This window comes from Manihot esculenta, chromosome 6, assembly GCF_001659605.2.
Source record: "Manihot esculenta cultivar AM560-2 chromosome 6, M.esculenta_v8, whole genome shotgun sequence".
NCBI classification, from domain to species: Eukaryota; Viridiplantae; Streptophyta; class Magnoliopsida; order Malpighiales; family Euphorbiaceae; genus Manihot; species Manihot esculenta.
The window spans coordinates 7,757,266-7,779,484 of record NC_035166.2 but is presented as its reverse complement, the minus strand read 5'-3'; the positions used below and the strand labels follow the sequence as shown (position 1 = coordinate 7,779,484).

The following is a 22,219-nucleotide window of genomic DNA, read 5'->3' as shown; positions in this document are numbered from 1 at the left end:
ATAATATAAATATAAAATATTACATAAAATAAATATACTAATATAAGTATAATCAATTTGCACTCACATGCTTAATTTGATGGTAAGTGCATATGAGTAAATTTGAGAGATTTCAGGTTCTACTCCCATAATTCTCCATCCCCATTTAAAAAAAATATATATAATCAATTTAAATTATATAATATTATATATACATTATACTCAAATTTTATTAATACAATCATATTGATTTATATTTAAATTATATAAAAATCTTAATTTATAAAATTAAGCGACTAATATTAAATAGGAAAATAATCATACAAATACATATATAAACAAATGAAAATAATAATAATAACATAGTTTATTAAGAGATTTAATGGTTTAAAAATAGTGTCTATTTAGAAAGACATAATGAAAAATAAATATATAACTTAATAATATAGTTATATAATGGGATAGAAATATAAAAATTAACAATATATATGATAAATAGATTAAGTGGCAATGTGTAATCGAATCGTGTCGAATCTTTTAAAGAATATGCTCGACGAGTATCGTAACGAGTCTGTTCACCAGTCTCTTAACATATCTGTTCATGAGTCTCTTAACGAGCCTATTCACGAGTTTCTTAACGAGTCAGCTGACGAATCTCAACGAGTTTGAATACTACTGAGCTTAAGTTTGGCTCGTTTAATAAACGAACCTAAAAATTAAGTTCGAGCTCGACTCGTTTAAAAATTAAATCGAGTCCGATGAAACTTTTATTGAGGCGAGTCTTGAATAGCTCACGAATAGTTTGGTTCGTTTATAGCTCTAAGTCCAAACGAATTTTTATCGAGTTGAATCTCGAATAACTCACGAATAGTTTGGTTCATTTACAGCCCAACTTGTCCACAATTGTAATATATTTTTCAATAAAGGTATGATAGATTCTTGTCTTGAATTAGGCCACAAGCAAATAATAGCTTATTATTTTTTATATAGATATAGATTTAATTAATAAATTTATATTTTTAAAGTTATAATTGACAATAAATTAATTAATATTAAATTTTCAGCTTAATAAAATCTCAATTAATCCAATAAAAATAAAAAATAGAAGAAAATTTTAAAATTTATAAAAATTAGAAAAATGGAATGTAAAAAAAGAGAATACCACCTTTTCTTTATTGTACCTTTAATATATATATATATATATATAGGCAAATAAATATAAATAGATAGATTTGCATAAAAATATATAATATATAAAAAATAAAAAAAACGGGTCGAGAACAATTCTATTTTAAATTTTAATAAAAAAATTAAAATCAAATTAAAATAATAAAATAAATTCAATTGGATATAATTTTTAATAATTTGTTATGATTTTTGGATTGCGATTGAAAAAATTAATAAAGTAACGCAGCTAATAGCTAATTATGGTTCTGACCTCTTGAAAGAAAAAAGAAAAAAGAAAAAAGAAAAAAGAAAAAAGAAAAAAGAAAAAAGAAAAAAAAAAAAGAAAAAAAAAAAACTTAAACTATGGTTCTGACTTATCTGATTTTTAAACTAAAATTGCTAATTTTGGGATAGGCTTTGGTCCGGTTCAACCGGTTGGCAAACATTGAGGTATCTCTTTTTTATTGGTTAAATAAATCCATAAAAAAATTATTAGAAGATTGCTTTGCCACCAAATCCAAAGAGAATAGGTTCTTGCTGAACAAACACCCAACCGCACATTTCAGACAGGGAAGCAATAACTTGCAGCTTAGCCGAGAGCCGAGTAAATGGTGCCTGTATCTTCTCTGCTGCCCACCAATGGAAATCTCCTTCTCTCCTCTCATTACCCATCTCTTTCCCTTACTCATCATCGCTCTGCAACTATCCTCAAGTAAGTATCAGCTTTCAACCTCGCATACCCATTTCTCCATTTGGACTTGTTCTTTCATTTATTTGTTTTCTTGTTTATTTACTTGAAATTTCCCGTATTTCTGTTTTTGTTGCTGAGAAACTTTTTCGTAAGTGAAAAAGACTGAATTATGGGTATTGTTTTACCATTTGACTGTTTTGATTTGCTTATACAGTGAGAAACGGAAATGGGTAGAATGAAGCTGTCAAATATGCTAAAACAGTGTTTATAGACTTTCGTGAGTGGTGGGGAACAACAAGTCAAGCCAGTTGTCTATTACTTGAATTTTGCTTAAGAAATATTCAAATTCAGGATTTAAGTCGAGTAACAAGTAGAGCCAATTTCAAGTGATCTTACATATAATTATTTTTTTTTTCATATAATTTTGAAAATTTTATTTGATATAAGATAAGGCCATAGTTGTAGTTGTTGTTGCAATATTGTATAATAACACTTGATATTTGCTATTTCGCCCTAAATATATACAATTGTACAAGCTCATTAGAATTTTATTTGAGTTTTAATTTAACATGATATTAATTAAGCAATTTATTTGAATGTTTATTAATATTTTAATTTGATAATGTTCATATCAAGTTAAAAAAAGGTATGAAGGTTGGTTTAAATCAGTATTGAGCTTCTTTTCTTTTTTCTTTTTTTTTTTTGGCTCAAGTTCAAGCAATATACTGTATTGATTCAACTCCATTATTCCCTACTTGAGTGGATTGCTTTTGACTTTTATTGTAATGTTCTAAACCTATTGATTTTCAGGTGGGGATTCAGCAGGGACAAAAACAACAGCTCAGTTACCAGAAGAACCAAAAGCCAAGCTTTCCGAATCTTGGCAAATCCTAATGTATGCTCCAAAACAAGGCCCCTTCATGTGTAATGCAAAAAATTTGGTTTGATTATAATCAAAAGGTGTTTTAGGTATGTGATTGGTGATTTAGTCAGTAAGTACCTTGTCGTAGTACACAATCTCAGTGTTTTCTCGAATTTGATATAGCTAGAATTGCTTTTACTATGCATAATTTAATGATCTAGTCCTTATTACCAAAGCTACATACGAAGATGGCTGGACTACATAGTTTAGTTTTGACCTCTTATTATTGTTGTGTTTGCGATGCTTTTTACCTTCGCTCGATTGTTGATTGTTGGTGTGAGGTCTGCATAATGGCCTTCACCAGCATGGAATGAGAGTAAAGATATAATCTACCCATAAAATATTCTTGAAGTGAACTTCTAAAAGATAACATTTGCTTTAGTCAGTATGGTAAGTTTGATTTTGTGCGTAGTTTGGATGTTTAAGTAATTGTATCTCTAGTGCAGCTGACTTTTGTTTTTTAAATTTTTGTTGGGGATTTTGATATAGTCTTCCTGTTGAGGAAGATTATACTTCTTGAAAATTTTGAGGTCTTACCATAGTATAAATACTCGGATTGCTTGTAATTTGTATATTTTGGTAATATAATTTCTGAAAGGATAAGCAACATAGTGAGAAGAATTTGTTTTATTGGATTTTATGAGGTTGGTAAGTTGCCAAACCACTTTAAATTTCACATTCTTGTTTATGTGTAGTCGCATTTTAACTACACTTTGAAAATGTGCATTCAAATCTTCTTGTTAACTTTGACCAGTGTAACCAGGAGATAACTTATTACTAGCTGCATGTCCTAAGCCCCTAACAAACCTGACTCCATAACTGGTATATAACTGAAATTCCATGCTCACACAATTTCTACATGTCAAAAACTTCAGTGGAGGAACTCAAAGTTTTCTTTGTTGATACTTTAGTAAAAGCACATTTGTTGTCTTTTATTATTATCATTATTATTATTATTATTAAGGGAAATATCTATGCTAGTTATCCATTTGATGCATTTCTCTAAGTTCACCTGCATTCGTTGATCTAAGAGCTCTTCTATTTGAGTGCTGTTTGTTACTCTCCATATATATCTTACTAGTACAGCTGAACTCTTCTCCATCTATATTATATTGGATATTTTGAGAAATCTATTGTCACTGAGCAAGAATGATAAATGTTACTATAATTTAAGTCTGAAGGCTCAAACTCACATGATTTCCAGATCTTATATCAATTAATGTCTTCCTTTTGTATGTCCCCATGATGAACATGTCTAGTTTTAACCATGCACCAAGACAAGCATTTGTGAATCAAAATTTGGCCTTTGTTACATGTGATGATTTAATTGGTTTTGTGTACTAAAAAGCCTAGAAAGTCAATGTCTTTTAAAGGCTGTAATAAATCCTTTCGTCCATTGGTAGGACAGTGGCATTTTAGTGATCTCTCTCTCCATGGTCCTCTTGTTCCCCTCTCCCTTTATGGATAAGTGAGGCGCAATTAGATACCAACTGTTTTTTTTTTTCCTCCAAAATATTTCTTTTTTGCCTCAGTTAGCAAAGTATATTTATGTTTGTCAGCATCTTTTAATGCATTATCACATTTAGTGCAGGCATCGTTTTGGAAGCTATTCTGGTCAAATCATTGACTTAGATATTAGGTCTGTCTTTTGGGCAGCAAATTTGAGAGATTGCATGTGCATGTGGCAATGAGAACTGTGTGCATTTAATTCAAAGTATCAATTATTACATGCTATTCTATGTTCTATTATTATTGGACTTGAATATAATTATCCCATGTGGAAATATGTCCAGACCTCAAAATTCCCCACATAAATTTCATCATTTTCCGTGCTAGTTTAAGCTGAAAATGCTGTGCACATCCATGTCTTGTATGGGTACTTCAGGTTAAAAGAGTGAAAGTAACTTGAGTCGAATCTTTCAAAAATTTAGACTAGCAATTTGCATACCTACATTTTCCATCATATCATTTATTTTATTTTTCTTACATAATCCCCTTCTACTTGATGAGTTCAACTTTTTCTCCTCTGCGTCTTTTTTTTTTTAACCTTTTCTCTCTTTTATGGTTGCCATCTACCACATCCTTTTGAAAATGTCCATTAGTTAATTTCAATATATATATTCACCAGTTATTACATGCTTTCTTTAGAGTTAACAAGGTGGAAGTTCTTATTGTGATACAAATTCATAATCAATGAAATTTCTATTTATTTGTTTATTTTTTCTGTATCATATAGGTGTCAGGGGGGAGAGATTCAAAAAATGAGATAATCATGGTTGATCCTTTGGAAGCTAAGCGATTAGCTGCCATACAGATGCGAGAGTTACAAGCTAAAGAGAAACTCAAGGTCAATGAAACTTTTTATCATTTTAAGATGCTACGTGTAAATAACTTATCTTGCTTGTTTGGTATCACAAGTTGTTGCTTAGCTAATTGGCGATCTTTTTTCTCAACATAGGAACTAATTATAAGCTCCATGCAAGTTTTCAAAATTTTTCTTGCATTCTTATTTCGCGTGCATTTTGCATGGGTGATAGGATGGGGATGAAAAGTTACGAGAGTAATATTTAACAAAGTAATTTAAGAGAGTAAATGATTGTAGTTAAAATTTAAATAGTAACAATTAAGCATATTTGGTATGGAGTTAGGTGTAGTAAAAATAAAATTAAATGATTGAAAATTTGAATGCTCTAGATAATTGCCAAGTGGTATTTGCACGGTAGGAAAAGACTACACTGAGGTAGATGGTTTCGTGATGAACTTCCGATGCTTAAGTTAGTGAGGTGTTGAGAAATATAGTTAGTTCCATGATCTTAGAGAAATTAATATTTTGATATTGGATTGTGGATCCAACATTCCTTGTTCCTTCGGTCTTGGTTGTGCCTATTTAATTTTTACTTGCAAGTAGGTATTGTGGTTGGGAAACATAATGCTTTATGGTTGGGAATATATGCAATTATGAGATTTATGTGTAATTTGAGCTTTGAGCTGCCTAAAGAGATTTCGAACTCTATGTCTCTATCTAGTTTCTCCCTTGCAATAATTATGGAGGCTAATATTAGTAACAATGAGGCCTATTAGTGAGTAATTTAGTATTGGAAGGCTTCTTAGGAAAATACCTAGGTGCTTTATTTCACATTAGAGATTAATTTGCCTTATATATTCTGATAGTAGTTAGACTTGTTGAATCCCACATCGGTTTGGGAAAGGAGTGATGTGCCCCTTATATGAGCAATAGACACTTCTCCCCTTGAGCCAACTTTTGGGGTGACTTGGATCTGACTCAAATTTAACATGGCATCAGAGCTTCCCCACCGATGTTGGGCCTCCCATGAATGTGTCACGCTTCACTGTGGTCATGGGCGTGAGGAGGTGTGTTGAACTTCACATCGGTTTGAGAAAGGGGTGATATGCCCCCTTATATGGGCCATAAACACTCGTCTCCTTAAGTTAGTTTTTAGGGTGAGTTAGACTTGATCCAAATTTAACAAGACTCATGTTCAGTCATTAGTATCTTGTTGATTTAGCCTTGAGCCATATTGCCTTTAATAAGTTAGGGTTAGTTGAGTCACTAATCCAAAGAGATCTCAAATTATAGGTCAATGTGGGAGGCACATAATTTGATCTTATGACTTGGTTTATCCTAAATCATATCATTTGTCTTCTTTTAATAGACAATTCAAAAGGTAGACCTTTAGAGGTGCCTCGATAAAATTTCTCATGGGAGAACTTAATGGGAGTTTTGTGGCACTAAGGTGAAAGTTTCATAATGTGGAGAAGATTCTGCTAGGAAGACCAAGGCTAAATGCAATTCATTACCATTGTTGGTCAGATCATGTCAGGTTGGCATTCTTTATCTCATGGTTTGATTTATTTTAAGTCATACAATTGTCTTCCTTTAATGTCCAATTGAAGAGGTAGACGTGGTTTGATCGAATTTTTCACGAGAGTACATGATGCGAGTTTTACAGCATCAAGGTGAAAGGTGAAGAATTTTGGGAGGTATTTTTTATCCTATTCCAATTGAATTGATCTTTACTGATCTTTACAAGGTTTGAATATTTATACACAAAAAATCAACCTAAATTAGAAATATTTGTAATAAGAATAAAATCTCTATAATCAAGTCTAATTAGGATCTCAAAGATCTAAATCCTCTTAATTAGAAATCTTCGATCAATGTAGAAAGGTAATATTTGTTGTGTATATTATAATAGAGATTACAACATATTTATATATGAAAAACCTTATTTAGAAAGGAAAGAAAATCAAACCTATGATCATACAATCTCTAAGATTGAGCAACTAATACATCTATCAGTATTTACTTCCTATATCAACATATTTACTTCCTATAACACTCTCCCTAAGTTGGAGCATAGATGTTAATTATGCCCAACTTATTACATATGTAATCAACTCGAATGCCATTTAGAGCTTTAGTGAAGATACATCCTAATTGTTCTCCAATTCTCATATGTCCTGTTCAGATTATTTTTAATTGGACCTTTTCACGAATAAAATAATAGTCAATCTCAATATGTTTAGTCCTCTCATGAAATACAGGATTAGAGGCAATGTGAATAGCTGCTTGATTATCACACCACAACTTAGCAGGTATTGAATTTGTGAATCCAACCTCTTCCAACAGTGCATCCACAAGACTTCACATGTGGCTTGTGCCATGGCTTGATATTCAGATTCAGCACTAAAACGAGAGACTACATTTTGCTTCTTGCTTCTCCATGAGATCAGGTTACCTCCCACAAAAACACAATATCCAGTAGTTACCTCCTATCAACCTTTGAACCTGCCCGATCAACATCAGAAAAATATTCAATGTTTGAGTGCCTGTGGTTATTGAAATAGTGATGAAAAAAAAAAGAGAGAGAGATTTTGAGAGAAAGATGCTTGATGATTCCCCTCAAGCCAACTGAGGTATATATACTACTTACAAGAATAAATTGGTTTCCTAATTGTAGCCTAATCATATCCCAATCATTTTACACAATCATATCCCAAATTATGCACACAATTACTACAAATCTACGCTATTTACAGAAAGTATCTCAACGCTCCCCCTCAAGCTGGAGCATACATGTCATATGCTGCAAGCTTGTTACAAATATATTCGATTCGTGAACCCTGAAGAGATTTTGTGAAAACATCAACTAGTTGATCATTTGAGTTGACAAAGCTTGTAGAAATGCATCATGGCTCAATCTTTTGCCTAATAAAATGGCAATCTACATTTATATGCTTCGTCCTCTCATAAAAAATTGAATTTAATGTAATATAGAGAGCAGCTTGATTATCACATATTAGCTTCATTTGGTCAGTATCACCATATTTCAATTCTTAAAAGGAGTTACTTCAACCAAATGAGTTTGTATGTTGCCAGAGCTATAGCTCGATATTCTGCTTCTGCACTTAATCTTGTAACCACACTCTGTTTTTTACTTTTCTAAGATATAAGATTCCTTTTGATCATAATACAATATTCTAAAGTAGATCATCTATCTGAAGGAGAACTTGCCCAATCTACATCGGAACTTATTCTCATAGAGTATACTCTGTCCTGGAGCTCCTTTGATATATTTAAGAATGTGAATGACTGCATCCCAGTGATTACTGTAGGGGATTTGAAGAAATTGACTAACCACACTTACAACAAAAGAAATATCTAGTCGCGTGATAGTAAGATAATTGAGCTTGCCAACTAATATTCTATATCTAGCAGGATCTTTTAGTGGCTCCCCTGTTTAGGAATAAGTTTGACATTTGAATCCATGGGAGTGTTCACATGTCTACAGTCTAACATGTCTGTTTCTTTCAATATATCCAAAGCGTATTTCCGTTGAGAAATTGCAATACTTGTTTTAGACTGTACCCCTTCAACCCCAAGAAATACTTTAATTTCCCCAAGTCTTTAGTTTGGAATAACTAAACAAATGTTGTTTAAGCTGAGAGATTTCATCATGATCATTTCCTGTAATAACAATATCATCAACATAGACTACCAAATAAATGCATTTACATTATAATGAAAAAATACGGAATGATCAGAATTATTTCGAGACATTCCAAACTATTGAATTACAGTACTGAATCGTCCAAACCATGCTCTTGAAGACTGTTTTAGTCCATACAAAGCGTCGAAGATGACATACTAAGCCTGACTCTCCATGAGCAACAAACTCTGGAGGTTGCTCCATGTAAACTTCTTCAGTGAGCTCTTCATAAAAAAAGGCACTTTTAATGTCCAATTGATGAAAGGGTCCAGAGGTTAATTGCAGCCAATGAGATAAGGAGGCAAACAGAGAGAAAGTATCACTGTAATCAAGCCTAAAAATCTGTGTGTAACCTTTAGTTATAATACGAGCTTTAAGGTAATCAATTTTGCCATCAGGTCCCACCTTAACTGTGTAAATTTATCGACAACCAACAGTAGACTTGCCAGGTGGTAAGGATACTAGTTCCTAAGTTTCATTGTTATGAAGAGCAGTCATTTCCTCAACCATGGCATTACACCAACAAGCATAATCCAATACTTCTCTAATTGTCTAATTATAGAGACAGCAGAAACAAAAGTATAATAAGAAGGAAACCAAAAACGGTAACTCAAAATTATAAATGGGATGAGGATTTCGAGAAGAGTGAATAGCATGACCGAAGTAGGTGATGATGGAATGGGAGGTGAGTCATTAGAAGTACCTGCATCAGGAAGAGAAATATCATTGTTATTAGCAGATGGGTGAGGCCGACGTGTATAGAGCTGAAGAGGTGGTGTAGGAGTGAGAGATGGACACACTTGAGGTCAAGAAGAGATAAGAGTTGAAGGTATAAGCAAAGCTCTAGGAATAAATTTTTTGTGTGTTGGACTAGAAGAGAAGTAAGGGAATATTTCAAAAAATGTGATATCTGCGGAGAGAAAATATCTATTAGTAGTAGGATTATAGCATTTGTAACCTTTTCAAATCCGTGAATAGCCGAGAAAAACACATTTAACTGATTTGGGCCAGAGTTTGTCTTTGTCAGAAGTATGATCATGAATAAAGCATATACATTCGAAAACTCGCAGAGATAACCGGTTGGAATTCTGGTTAGGAAATATAACAAAATGAAGACTTTAATGTTGCAAAATAGAGGAAGGTATTTGATTAATCAAGTAACACGCAGTAAGGACAGCTTCACCCTAAAAACGCAACGGAACATTGTGACGTAGGAGTAAGGTGCGGGCTGCTTCAATTAAATGTCGATTTTTTCGCTTGGCAACCCCATTTTGTTGTGAGATATGAGAACAAGAAGTCTGACAATTAATACCCTGAGTAGACAAGAAGTGAGTGAATGAAGAAGACAAATATTCTCTTATATTGTCACTTTGCAATATCTTAATGCGAATGCCAAATTGATTATGGATTTCAGCATAAAACTTCTGAAAAATAGAGAACAACTCATAACGATTCTTTATCAGAAAAAGCCAAGTACAATAAGAATAGTTATCGATAAAGATAACAAAATATTGAAATTCCAGAGTTGTACTAACCCGACTTGAATCCCAAATATGTGAATGAACAATGTCAAACATAGAGGTGGCCCTATTATTGACTCGCTTGGAAAAGGAATGATACGAATAAGGAAATAATACGATGCTTCAAAATTTTAAAATGGAAAACTCCAAATCATGATAAATATAGTTCTCATCGTGTTTCCCATTTTAAATTTTTGAAGCATCGTGTTGAATCCCACATCGGTTGTGGAAAGGGGTAATGTGCCCCTTATATGGGCTATAGGCACTCCTCCCCCTAGAGCTAGCTTTTGGGGTGAGTTAGGCCTGGCCCAAATTTAACATGGTATCAGAGCCTCCCCATCCGATGTTGGGCGCCCCATAAATGTGCCACGCACCAGTAAAAAATTCTGGGCGTGAGGGGGTGTGTTGAATCCCACATCGGTTGTGGAAATGGGTAATATGCCCCTTATATGAGCCATAGGCAATCCTCCTCCTTGAGCTAGCTTTTGAGGTGAGTTAGGCCTGGCCCAAATTTAACATGGTATCAGAGCCTCCCCATCCGATGTTGGGCGCCCCATAAATGTACCACGCACCAGTAAAAAATTCTGGGCGTGAGGGGGTGTGTTGAATCCCACATCGGTTGTGGAAAGGGGTAATGTGCCCTTAAATGGGTTATAGGCACTCCTCCCCCTTGAGCTAGCTTTTGGGGTGAGTTAGGCCTGGTCCAAATTTAACACATCGTATTATTTCCTTGCTCGTATCAAGGAAGCTCGAGTTTGCTTTCCAAGTTGACAAGACTCACACTTCTAAAGAAGGCAAGGAAGAGAGACTAGAAACCAGTTTTTGTAACTTGTTCAGATTTGGATTTTCCCAACGACTATGAATGAGTTCAGTGGAAATGGTAAACACAAAAACAGTTGGAGGGTTAGAAGTGGAAAAATAATACAATTCGTGTGACTCATATTCTGCTCCAATCATCTTTTCAGTACTTTTTCCTGCACAACCACATATTCAGCAATAAAGACGATTGAACAGTGAAGATCTTTAGTCAATTTGTTAATAGAGATTAGGTTGTATGAACATTTAGGGGTGAATAAAACATTAATCAAGGGGATAGAAGGAAGGAGATACAAGTTACCTATCTCTTTAACTTGAGTTTGTGAACTATTAGCTAATGTAACTTTAGATGGTGTAGAAGGTGAAACAAGAGTAGAGAAAAGATCCCATTACCAAAGATATGATCAGAAGCACCAGAGTCGAGGATCTATGAATTAATGAGCAAAGACTTGGTTAGATAAGCAAAAGAATTACCAGAATGAGTAATATTTGATTGGGCCATAGGGACTGAATCTGCAGAAAAGAGAACCTGTGACTATGAATAGTAGATCCAAAGCTACTATTCACAAGGGATGTGTGAAGAAGAGTTGGGAGGTGACCGGGTCGGGTGGGCTGGAGTCGCTGGTCTCTGGCAATGTTGGAGGAAGGTCCGTTGGCGTGAAAAAGTCGTCGAAGAACTGTTCACGCATCGGCGCATGTACCAGAGGCTGAAAAGGTTGGGCGGTGCATGTAGACACTTTTGGTGGCGACGCTTCACAGAGTCGCCGATCGAAAGCCAATGAGACTGGTGGACTAGGTGGTGAGACTAACTGATTTCCAGAAAGTCTCCAAACGAAGGTAGCAAATCTGCCACTCATAGCTAGGCCAAGTTTCTTAGTTCTGATACAATAAAACAGTGATGAAAAATGAGAGGGAAACAGAAACTTCGAGAGAAAGATGCTTAATAATTTCTCTCAAGCCAATTGTGGTACATACTACTTACAAGAATACATATTAGGTAAAAAAATAAATTAATTTTCTAATTATAGTCTAATCATATTTCAATCATATCATATAATCTAAGCATTTAATTATACAGACAATCAATACTAATCTAGGCTATTTACAGAAAATATCTGAATAATAGCAGAAGAAGTATCAACATAAATGAGAGAATCTTCGCTCTTACTATCTTTTGCAATAATTTCTATAACCTTGATAACAACAGAGAGTGTACTGGGTATGGAGTACTCTCCAGGCTTGTAATCTTGATTTGCAGTACCTTCAAGGTCAAACATAAATAGACAAAGAGGCACTTTGATTGAGGGTGTATGTGTGGATTCCTGCAGAAAAAAATTAGCACCATTAGATAACTCATGGTGAATACCAGCGAAATATCCCTCACCCACTCAAATTATCTCAATTATTTTTTTCCCTCATGGACATACTCATCTTTTCTCACAAACTCTCCTATGATTGCACAAAGACTTCAAGTTTTCTCTCCCTTGCAATCACTTGCTGTAGGCCTTCATTCTTTTCTTTTTTAACTCTTGGCCTCTTTTCTCTCTTTTCCCTCTTTTCTTTTGTTATAGGTTATAGAAAGTAAATATGTTAATATAAAAAGTAAATATTGATAGATAGGTTAGTTACTTAATCTTAGGGATTGTATAATCATAGGCTTGATTTTTCTTCCTGTTTAGATATTGTCTCTCATGTATAAATAGGTTGTAATTTTTATTGTGATATAACAAACAAAATATTATATTTCTACATGGTATCAGAGCCTTTCTCGTAGAGATTTAATTTTTTCTCTTTCGTCAAGTTTTAAATTTGTTTTTTTTTTAGAGACTTAGAGCTCTATTCATTTAGGTTACCCATAAAGGGTAACATTTGGATCTCACTGTCGCTGGAGTTGCCATACCGTCCCCTTGTCAGATTTGAGGCTTGTTTGCCGTTCGGGTGTTGGGTGGAGGTGTTTTTTTTTTCCGATACTGTTCATCGGTACTGTTCACTGGTACTGTTCTACAGAATAAGAATCAGCGCACACAAATGGCGCATATGGCAGTTGAGGCCCCTTCAGATCAGGGAATTTTAATATCTGCAAATGAGTATGCACAATTCATCCAATACCAAGCATCTCTGAAATCCTCTAATTCCTCCTCTATCAATGCAATTGCTGAATCAGGTAACTCTACTGCATGTCTTGTATCTTCATCCTCCAAATGGGTTATTGATTCTGGTGTTACCGATCATATGTCAGGTAATTCTACCCTTTTGTCCAATCTAGAGTCTCATGCATCGCCTTCTTATGTTGCTCTTGCTGATGGTACTAAATCTTTTGTCATGGGTTCTGGTCATGTCAACTTAACCCCTTCTCTTTCTGTATCCTCTGTGTTATGTCTCCCTAAGTTCGCATTTAATTTGCTTTCTGTTAGTAAACTCACTTGTGCATTAAATTGTTGTGTCTCATTCTTTCCTGATCATTGTATTTTTCAGGATCTTTCGACGAAGCAGATTATTGGTAGAGGGCGTGAGTCAAAGGGTCTCTACGTCTTGGATCAGCAACTACCTAGATCTCTTGCATGTTCCACGCGTTTAACACCTTTTGATTTTCATTGTCGTTTGGGGCATCCTTCTCTCTCGACTTTGAAGAGGTTATATCCACAGTTTCATTCTTTGTCTGTTTTAGATTGTGAGTCTTGTTAATTTGCCAAACATCATCGTTTACCTTCAGCGTCTTGAGTCAATAAACGGGTTTCGTCACCCTTTGAGTTAGTACATTCAGATGTTTGGGGTGCTTGTCCTACTGTGTCTAAATCTGGCTTTAAGTACTTTGTTACTTTTATTGATGACTTCTCTCATACTACTTGGTTATTTTTAATGAAGAGTCGTTCAGAATTATTTTCTATCTTTTGTGCGTTTCATGCTGAAATCCAAACCCAATTCAATATTCCCATTCGTATATTGCAAAGTGATAATGCTAAAGAGTATCTCTCTGGGGAATTTCAATCTTATTTGTTACAAAAAGGGATTATTCATCAGTCCTCTTGTGTTGACACTTCTTCACAAAATGGAGTTGCCGAAAGAAAATATCGACATATTCTTGAAGTAGCCAGAGCCCTCTTATTCCAAATGAAAGTACCTAAATGTTTTTGGGCTGATGTTGTATACACGACTTGTTTTTTGATCAATCGCATGCCTTCCTTCATCCTTCATGGTGATATTCCTTATAATATTTTGTTTCCCACTAAATCTTTATTTTCTATTGAGCCACGTATCTTTTGGTGTACTTGTTTTGTTCGTGATGTTCGTCCACAGGTTACTAAATTGGATCCCAAATCACTCAAATGTGTCTTGCTTGGCTACTCTCGACGTCAGAAAGGGTATCGTTGTTTTTCTCATGATCTGAATCGGTATCTTGTGTCTGCGGATGTAACATTCTTTGAGTCCACTCCGTTTTTTCCGCCATCGTCTGTTTATAACACTCAAAGGGAGGAAGATGACCTCTTGTTATACACTGTTCGTTCTGTGTCTCCTCAGACTACTCCTACACCTTTTGCTCATGTGCCAAGTCGCCCTCCCATCTTTCATGTGTATTCCAGACGCTTAGAGGACTCTGACTCCGCTCCACTACCCGCTTCTTCGTTGACAGATCCTGCTCCCACTGATCCTTCACTGTCTGATTTGGATTTGCCCATTGCTCTTCACAAAGGTAAACGTACTTGCACTTATCCTACTTCAGCTTGTGTCTCTTATGATCAATTATCCTCTTCTTCTCGTTGTTTTGCCACTGCTTTAGATTCTATTTCAGTTCCCAAAACTGTTATTGAGGCTTTGTCTCATCCTGGTTAGCGTGCTGCAATAGAAAAAGAAATGATGGCCCTTGACACTAATGGTACTTGGGAGTTGATGTCCATGCCCCCAGGAAAGCGGGCTATTGGGTGCAAATGGGTGTTTGCCGTGAAAGTAAATCCTGATGGATCTGTTGCTCGCCTCAAGGCCTGTTTAGTGGCCAAAGGTTATGCACAAACTTATGGAGTTGACTATTCTGATACATTTTCCCCAGTTGCCAAGCTCGCATCTGTTCGATTGTTTATTTCCTTGGCAGCTACACATAATTGGCCTTTGCATCAACTGGATATTAAAAATGCTTTTCTTCATGGTGATCTTCAGGAGAAGGTTTATATTGAGCAACCACCTGGTTTTGTTGCTCAGGGGGAGTCAGGCAAAGTTTATAGACTTCGAAAATCCCTTTATGGCTTGAAACAGAGTCCTCGGGTATGGTTTGGCAGGTTTAGTGAGGTGGTCCAACAGTTTGGAATAAAAATGAGTAAGTGTGATCACTCAGTGTTTTATAGAAATTCTGATAGTGGAGTAATTCTGCTTGTAGTATATGTGGATGATATCGTTATCACAGGAAGTGACATTGCTGGCATCACATCCCTAAAAGAATTTCTTAAAACACAGTTTCATACAAAGGATTTGGGTTCATTGAAATATTTCTTGGGAATCGAAGTTATGCGGAGTAAGAAAGGCATCTTTTTGTCTCAAAGAAAATATGTTCTTGATTTGTTAGCAGAAACAGAAAAATTGAGTGCTAAGCCTTGTAGTGCCCCAATGACCCCTAACCTTCAACTTACCACAGAAGACAGTGAGCCATTTGCAGATCTTGAAAGGTATAGAAGATTAGTTGGCAAGCTGAATTATTTGACGGTGACTCGTCCTAATATTGCATATTCAGTGAGTGTGGTAAGTCAGTTTATGTCCTCTCCTACTGTTGCTCAGTGGAATGCTTTGGGACAGATTCTTTGTTACCTTAAAGGGGCTCCAGGGCGAGGGCTATTCTATGGTAACCATGGGCACTCAAATATTGAATGCTTTTCTGATGCTGATTGGGCAGGCTCGAAGGTTGATAGGAGGTCAACTACTGGGTATTGTGTTTTTGTAGGAGGTAACTTGGTCTCATGGAAAAGTAAGAAGCAAAATGTGGTCTCCCGTTCTAGTGCTAAATCTAAATATCGAGCCATGGTACAAGCTGTTTGTGAAGTCTTGTGGGTACGTCAACTATTAGAAGAATTCGGGTTCACAAATTCAGTGCCTGCTAAGTTTTGGTGTGATAATCAAGCAGCTATCCACATTGCTTCCAATCCAGTATTTCACGAGAGGATTAAACACATCGAGATTGATTGTCATTTTGTTCGTGAAAAGGTCCAACAAAAGATAATATCAACAGGACATATCCGAACTAGAGAACAATTAGGAGATATCTTCACTAAAGCTCTAAATGGAAATTGAGTTGATTATATATGTAACAAATTGGGCATGATTAACATTTATGCTCCAACTTGAGGGGGAGTGGTATAGGTTATAGGAAGTAAATATGTTAATATAGGAAGTAAATATTGATAGATAGGTTAGTTACTTAATCTTAGGGATTGTATAATTATAGGCTTGATTTTCCTTCATGTTTTGATACTGTCTCTCATGTATAAATAGGTTGTAATCTTTATTGTGATATAACAAACAAAATATTATATTTCTACATCTTTTAACCCCACTACTTAAATTCTCCTCTAAGGTTTTAACACCTTCAATTGATCTTTATATGCTTTGTTACACTTAACCATTGAAGGTTCAACGGCATATGAAAGTGAATGGAGGGAGTACTCTATTGATGGTTCACACTTCACCCCCAAACCCCAATGTCGAGTCCTTTGGCTAACAAATCCATCTCACCAAGTACATCTTCACTGTCATGTTTTCTTGTCACAATAACACCAATGTCACAATAACACCAATTGTATTTCCCCTCGTCTGTATCTTGGATTTGCAAATCATCTTTATTTTCCACATCCAAATCAAATGCCTCGCACTCTTCCACAATTTTTTCTCATCTTCAACATCATTTATGATGGTAACCCACATTTGTTCTCTGTCACAACTGATACGAGCAAGAAAATAATACGATACTTCAAAAATTTAAAATGAGAAACTCCAAATCATAATAAATCAAGTTATTATTGCTTAATTCAAGACTTACGAGATGAGAACTATATTTGGGAAGTATAGGAGAATAAGGAAACAAGTCACACTCTCTTCAACACATATGGACGCACAACACAATTTCAGATCACGTAATGCATGTATGACCAAATTGCATTTAGACCAGTTTTATTATTTTGGTAGTGTAGTATTTCGTGGGATTGTTTTAAATTAATTTGGCCCATATTAGAAGCCAAATTCGTGCAGCCTATTTAGGAAGGAGATTTCTCTAAGATAATTTAGGAAAATGATCTTTAATGTAATTCAGGTTTGACTATTTGACTAGATACCCTTCCTATATTGTAATTACACATTCCTAAAATAGAATTAGAGTTTTAAAGGCTATAAAAACACCCTTAAGGTAACAGCCACAATTTGCCAAGGAAAAAAAAGATGATGTTATAAACAATATTTGGTTGTTCTCCATTATTTAACAATTTATCAAGGTTTAACCTTGTAGCATTCTAATATGGATCTTCTCTATGCTTAGTTAACCTATCAAGAATTTCTTGTGGCGTTCTCGAAGTTGAAATCGCTTGATTATCTATATTTCTAATCGCATTGATTGGTTAGGGGTGTAGTAGAGCAACCTTCACTTGATTATTTATGTTTCTAATCACATTGATTGGTTAGGGGTGTGGTAGAGCAACCTTCGCTCCATTATCTATTTTTCTAATCACATTGGTTGGTTAAGGGTGTAGTAGAGTAACCTTCTGGAAGATATTTTTGTCTTGTTCTTTGTCAAGTTGTATGACGGAGTTTTTTATCACATATTGATCCTGGGTTCCGCATCAACAACTATGATCTTCCCTTCTTTCGTTTAATTCTGACAAGATCGTGGTAATTGAGAGATGGACACAGCCCATGGTAGGAATTCGTGTTAACTAATGGATAAAAAATCTACAGATAAGTACTATGTATTAAACCAAGAAAAAGGAGGAAGATTGACAGAAATGGAGGGAAAGACAAACTCTAGGAATAGAACAGAAAGATAAGAAGGAAGAACATATTTGAGATGAGCAAGAACCAGAAAGGGGAGTAGAACAAGAATGGGAATGGAAGAGAAAGAAAAGGAGGGAGTAAAAACAACAGAGAAGAAGGAAAAACCTTGGCTCCAAGAAGAAGGAAAAGGAGAAGAATTAGCAGCAGAAGCCTTTGCCAAGGATCATCAGCTCTGATTGAATAACAGAATATACAACAAGAAAGGAAGATCCAGGAAGCGACAGAGAGAGAAACAGAGACAGAAAGGGCTAGAAGAAAGAAGAATCAAGAATCTTGTATTTTCATATGCATCGAACTTGCAAATAAACTTACCTTTTATGCAAAAAGTACACAATAGCAATCCTTACTCAAAATGACATGTATCATATTTATTCCACCCAACTAACCGAACACACATACACACAGGGGTGAGCAGTATTCGGTTCAAACTGAAAAAACCGATCGAACCGAACCGATTTAAAAATTTAGTTCGGTTTTTTATATATTTCGGTTCGGTTCGGTTTTTAATTTCAAAAATTTCGGTGATTTCGGTTCGGTTCGGTTTTGATCAGAAAAAACCGAACCGAACCGATTAGTAATAATAATATGTTTTTTCAATAATATAGAGAAATTAAATCATATTAAAATTAAAATATTTTAATTAAATTTTAAAATACTAAAAATAAAGTGTAAAAAAAATTATTAAAATTTGAAACCGATCAAACCGAACCGAATCGAACCGAATCAGACCGGTTCGGTTCAATTCGGTTTCTGACCAAATCGGTTCGGTTCGGTTTTTATAAACACTAAAATTTCGGTTTTCGGTTTATTCGGTTCGGTTCGGTTCGGTACCGAACCGAACCGACCGAATGTTCACTCCTACATACACACACATAAAACATCAAAGGAAGAGAAGCAGAAAAATTATAATGTGATTGTGAACAGGGGATAGATAATGCTATAAAACTAGAATAACTAAGTCCATAATTTGCATGCAATGTTGAGGTGCAGATAATCGTCCAAATACCTGATATTTCTTATGTTTGTTTTATTACTCCCTCTGTCCCATAATTTTTTTTCCACTTTGCTTTTCCATACATAGTAAGAAATATATTTTTTTTAATTAATTTTTCAATTGTACTCATTTTAAATACATTAAACTTTATTAAATATTAAAAGATATTTTGGAAGGTTTCTTGGAAATAAAACAAAATTTAAATAGGGTTATAATAGTCGATTTATATATTACTATAGTCTAAAATATAAAAGTGAATAATAATTTTGAGATAACAAAAAAATGAAAATGGATAAAAATTATAGGACAGAGGGAGGATACTTTAAGTTTGAAATGCTTTAGTTAGCTTTTAGTTTACATCAACAACAATGCTGACTCTCATTGCTAATGATGTTTTCACATCAGAGACAACGTCAAATTGAGGCAATTAATGGTGCTTGGGCAATGATTGGTCTCACGGCCGGCTTGGTGATTGAAGGTGGTACAGGGAAAAGTATACCGGATCAGGTAGAGTTAATAATGCTTTTACCCTTTTTTTGGATCTCCATTCTGCAAGAGAAATGAAGTGAAACTGAATAATGAAAATGAAGATAGAAGAGAGGAAAATCAAATTTTTTTTTTTTTGGTCAATAGGAAAATCTAATATTCCTTTGTGCTGTCTAGATAAATTATTAGAATTGCTGTGAACTACAATTTATCCCTCCGAATAATAACTATTTTGTCCCTTTTTCCTTTATATTTAAAGGCATTTAAGTAATTTTAATATAAATTATATGTTATTCCAATATTTCTCTATTTCACTCAAATTTGAAAGGAAATATCTTCAGGCAATTAAGAAGATTTGAGAAAATGGAGTTTTTCTTTTATTCTCATCTTGTCTCCTTTATTTAATGTCCAAACAATACAAATTGGAAAAATCAGTTTTTTTTTTTTGGGTTTTCTTCTTTGAATCTTTTCAACATTTTCTCTCAATTCAAACAAAGAATTACTGTTTACTTAATAGGGCATGCTTACATGAGATTCTATTACAGAAACACTGGTATTAAATCATTATTTACTAATGGGACTAATTGTGTTTTTGTCTCAGTTGGCTGGATATTGGTTTGCCATTGTCCATTTCGTTTTTGGGTAGACAATAGTAAATTATGGAGGAGAAATTGTGGAGTACCAGATTCTTTCATTGAAATGTTTTTTCAAAATTAACCTTGTAATGCAATGGTTTTCTCTAATTTCTTGTCACCCATCTACTCAGCATTTTAAATTTACATGTTCATAATATTATATGGCTTTTTTCTTCTTCAGCTTGTTCATTGATGTTTTTTCTTGTACGCAAGCATTTTCTTATAAGGAACTGCCAGGTGAAACCAACTTTAGATTTCATTCAGGACCTCTTTATTCTGTCTGTAATTGTTTTAGGAAGGAATTCTCTATAGATTGTAACATTTGAAACATCTCTTATTTGATAACTGCTAGACTCTTTTTTTTTTTTTTTTTTTTTTCATTTAACTCATATTGAAACCCTAATTCGAGAGAAGATTTTCAATTTAATTCAGTTTTATTTATAGAGCTTGGATTCAAAACATCTTGAAATCATTCATAAGGGAATCTCTCTTACTATGTTTAAGAGATGCATAAGCACTAACTGAACAGAAAGAACTACGCCACTCAACATCTCTTCCAAACGGCAATGGGAAATACGAATCTCGATGGAAAAACGTCTCTTGTGTACCCAATAATATATCTATGTTCAACTTAAAAGAAATTTAAGAAAAACCAATGAATTTTATCTTAATGGTTAAGCTTGTCTTAAAAACGTGAATTTAAATCTCAATCATGCACCACAGCAGCAGCCTGAATACTATTAATCTCAATTGATATTACGATTTGAGAACGGAGGATAATGGAACTAAATTTTACAGGAATTGTAATCAAGTCAAATAGAATAATCAGCAGAATAAAACTGAGAAGATTTTCAATTTAATTCAATTTTATTTATAGAGCTTGGATTCAAAATACCTTGATATCATTCATAAGTAGGGTCGTAAACGAATTAAATATAGACTATTTATAGTGAAAAAAATGATTATTGTCAGCGGTTATAAAAATCTTAAGATAATATAATAAAATCATAACGATCAGATTTAATATTAGATTTAAATATCAAATCTGTAACAATAAAAAAATCTAACAAATAAAATCTTCAACGACCATAAAATCTTTAACAACCATAAAATTTTCAACGACCATAAAATTTTTTGAAATTTCAACTAAGTTTACAACACACTTAGTAATTCATAGACACAAATTATTTTCTATATGAATTTCTCAAGCGAGTCAGTTCAGTACATTTAATTATTTATATATAAAAAGTTACTTTTTATTCTCTGAGATATAGTATAATTAACGAATTTGTCCCTCTATTTTTAGAACCCGACACTTTTATCATTGAGATTTAATTCCGTTAAAATCCAATATCCCTCCGTCAAAAATTTCTGTTAAGTCAACGATTTCCACTTGGTCAAAGGAAAGATAATAAATATAATCTCAAAAATACTCTTATCAATAATAAAATGAAAAAATTATTATTTAGTCCCTATAGTATGAAAAAACTTGTTACTTAGTCTCTCAATTTTGAAAAATATATTAAAATATCCGTGAAATTTTAAAAAGTCTACTAGTCAGTTCCTCTATTAATTTTATCACTAAATATTTTACTATTTAGTCTCTATAATTTAGAAAAATTTATTAATTGGTTCATCAAATTATTAAAAAATTTACTAATTAGTCTCTCCATATTAGAGGTATTTTAGAATTTTTTTTATAATACTTAACGATTAAAATTAATAGAAAGACTAATTAGTAGACTTCTTAAAATGTCATAAACGTTTTAATGAATTTTTCAAATAGCGCATTACAAAAACAATTTCTATTGAGTTTTAACTTTTTTATTTTTAATAATTTAAATTTTATATATTTTGATTTTTATTATCTTTGCTAAATTTGAATCTTAAATTTATTAAAATTTTTATTTGTTTATGGAGATTGAGTTTGAGATTTTCTTCCTTGAATTTTGATGAAATTAAACTTCAGGGACTA

At 33.8% G+C, this 22,219-nt stretch overlaps 1 protein-coding gene across 2 annotated transcripts; it reads left to right on the top strand.

The window, feature by feature from the left end:
* Window positions 1-1,632: 1,632 nt before the first annotated feature.
* On the top strand, window positions 1,633-20,607 carry LOC110616464. 2 transcript variants are annotated; one of them, XM_021758824.2, is made up of 5 exons: window positions 1,634-1,858; window positions 2,648-2,732; window positions 4,996-5,106; window positions 19,529-19,630; window positions 20,211-20,607. In XM_021758824.2, exons 1-5 carry the CDS (start codon window positions 1,755-1,757, stop codon window positions 20,253-20,255), a joined length of 447 nt encoding a protein of 148 aa, XP_021614516.1. In that variant the 5' UTR covers window positions 1,634-1,754; the 3' UTR covers window positions 20,256-20,607. The 2 variants fall into 2 exon arrangements, with proteins under 2 accessions (XP_043813457.1, XP_021614516.1); XM_043957522.1 differs by lacking the exon at window positions 20,211-20,607 and having other exon boundaries at window positions 1,633-1,858; window positions 19,529-19,702.
* The last annotated feature ends 1,612 nt before the right edge of the window (window positions 20,608-22,219 follow it).

Coding starts and splice junctions, on each gene's coding strand:
- LOC110616464 (XM_043957522.1), top strand. CDS start 1,755: ATGGTGCCTGTATCTTCTCTGCTGCCCACCAATGGAAATCTCCTTCTC. Junction 2,733..4,995: donor GAATCTTGGCAAATCCTAAT/GTATGCTCCAAA, acceptor TGTATCATATAG/GTGTCAGGGGGGAGAGATTC. Junction 5,107..19,528: donor AAGCTAAAGAGAAACTCAAG/GTCAATGAAACT, acceptor TTTTCACATCAG/AGACAACGTCAAATTGAGGC.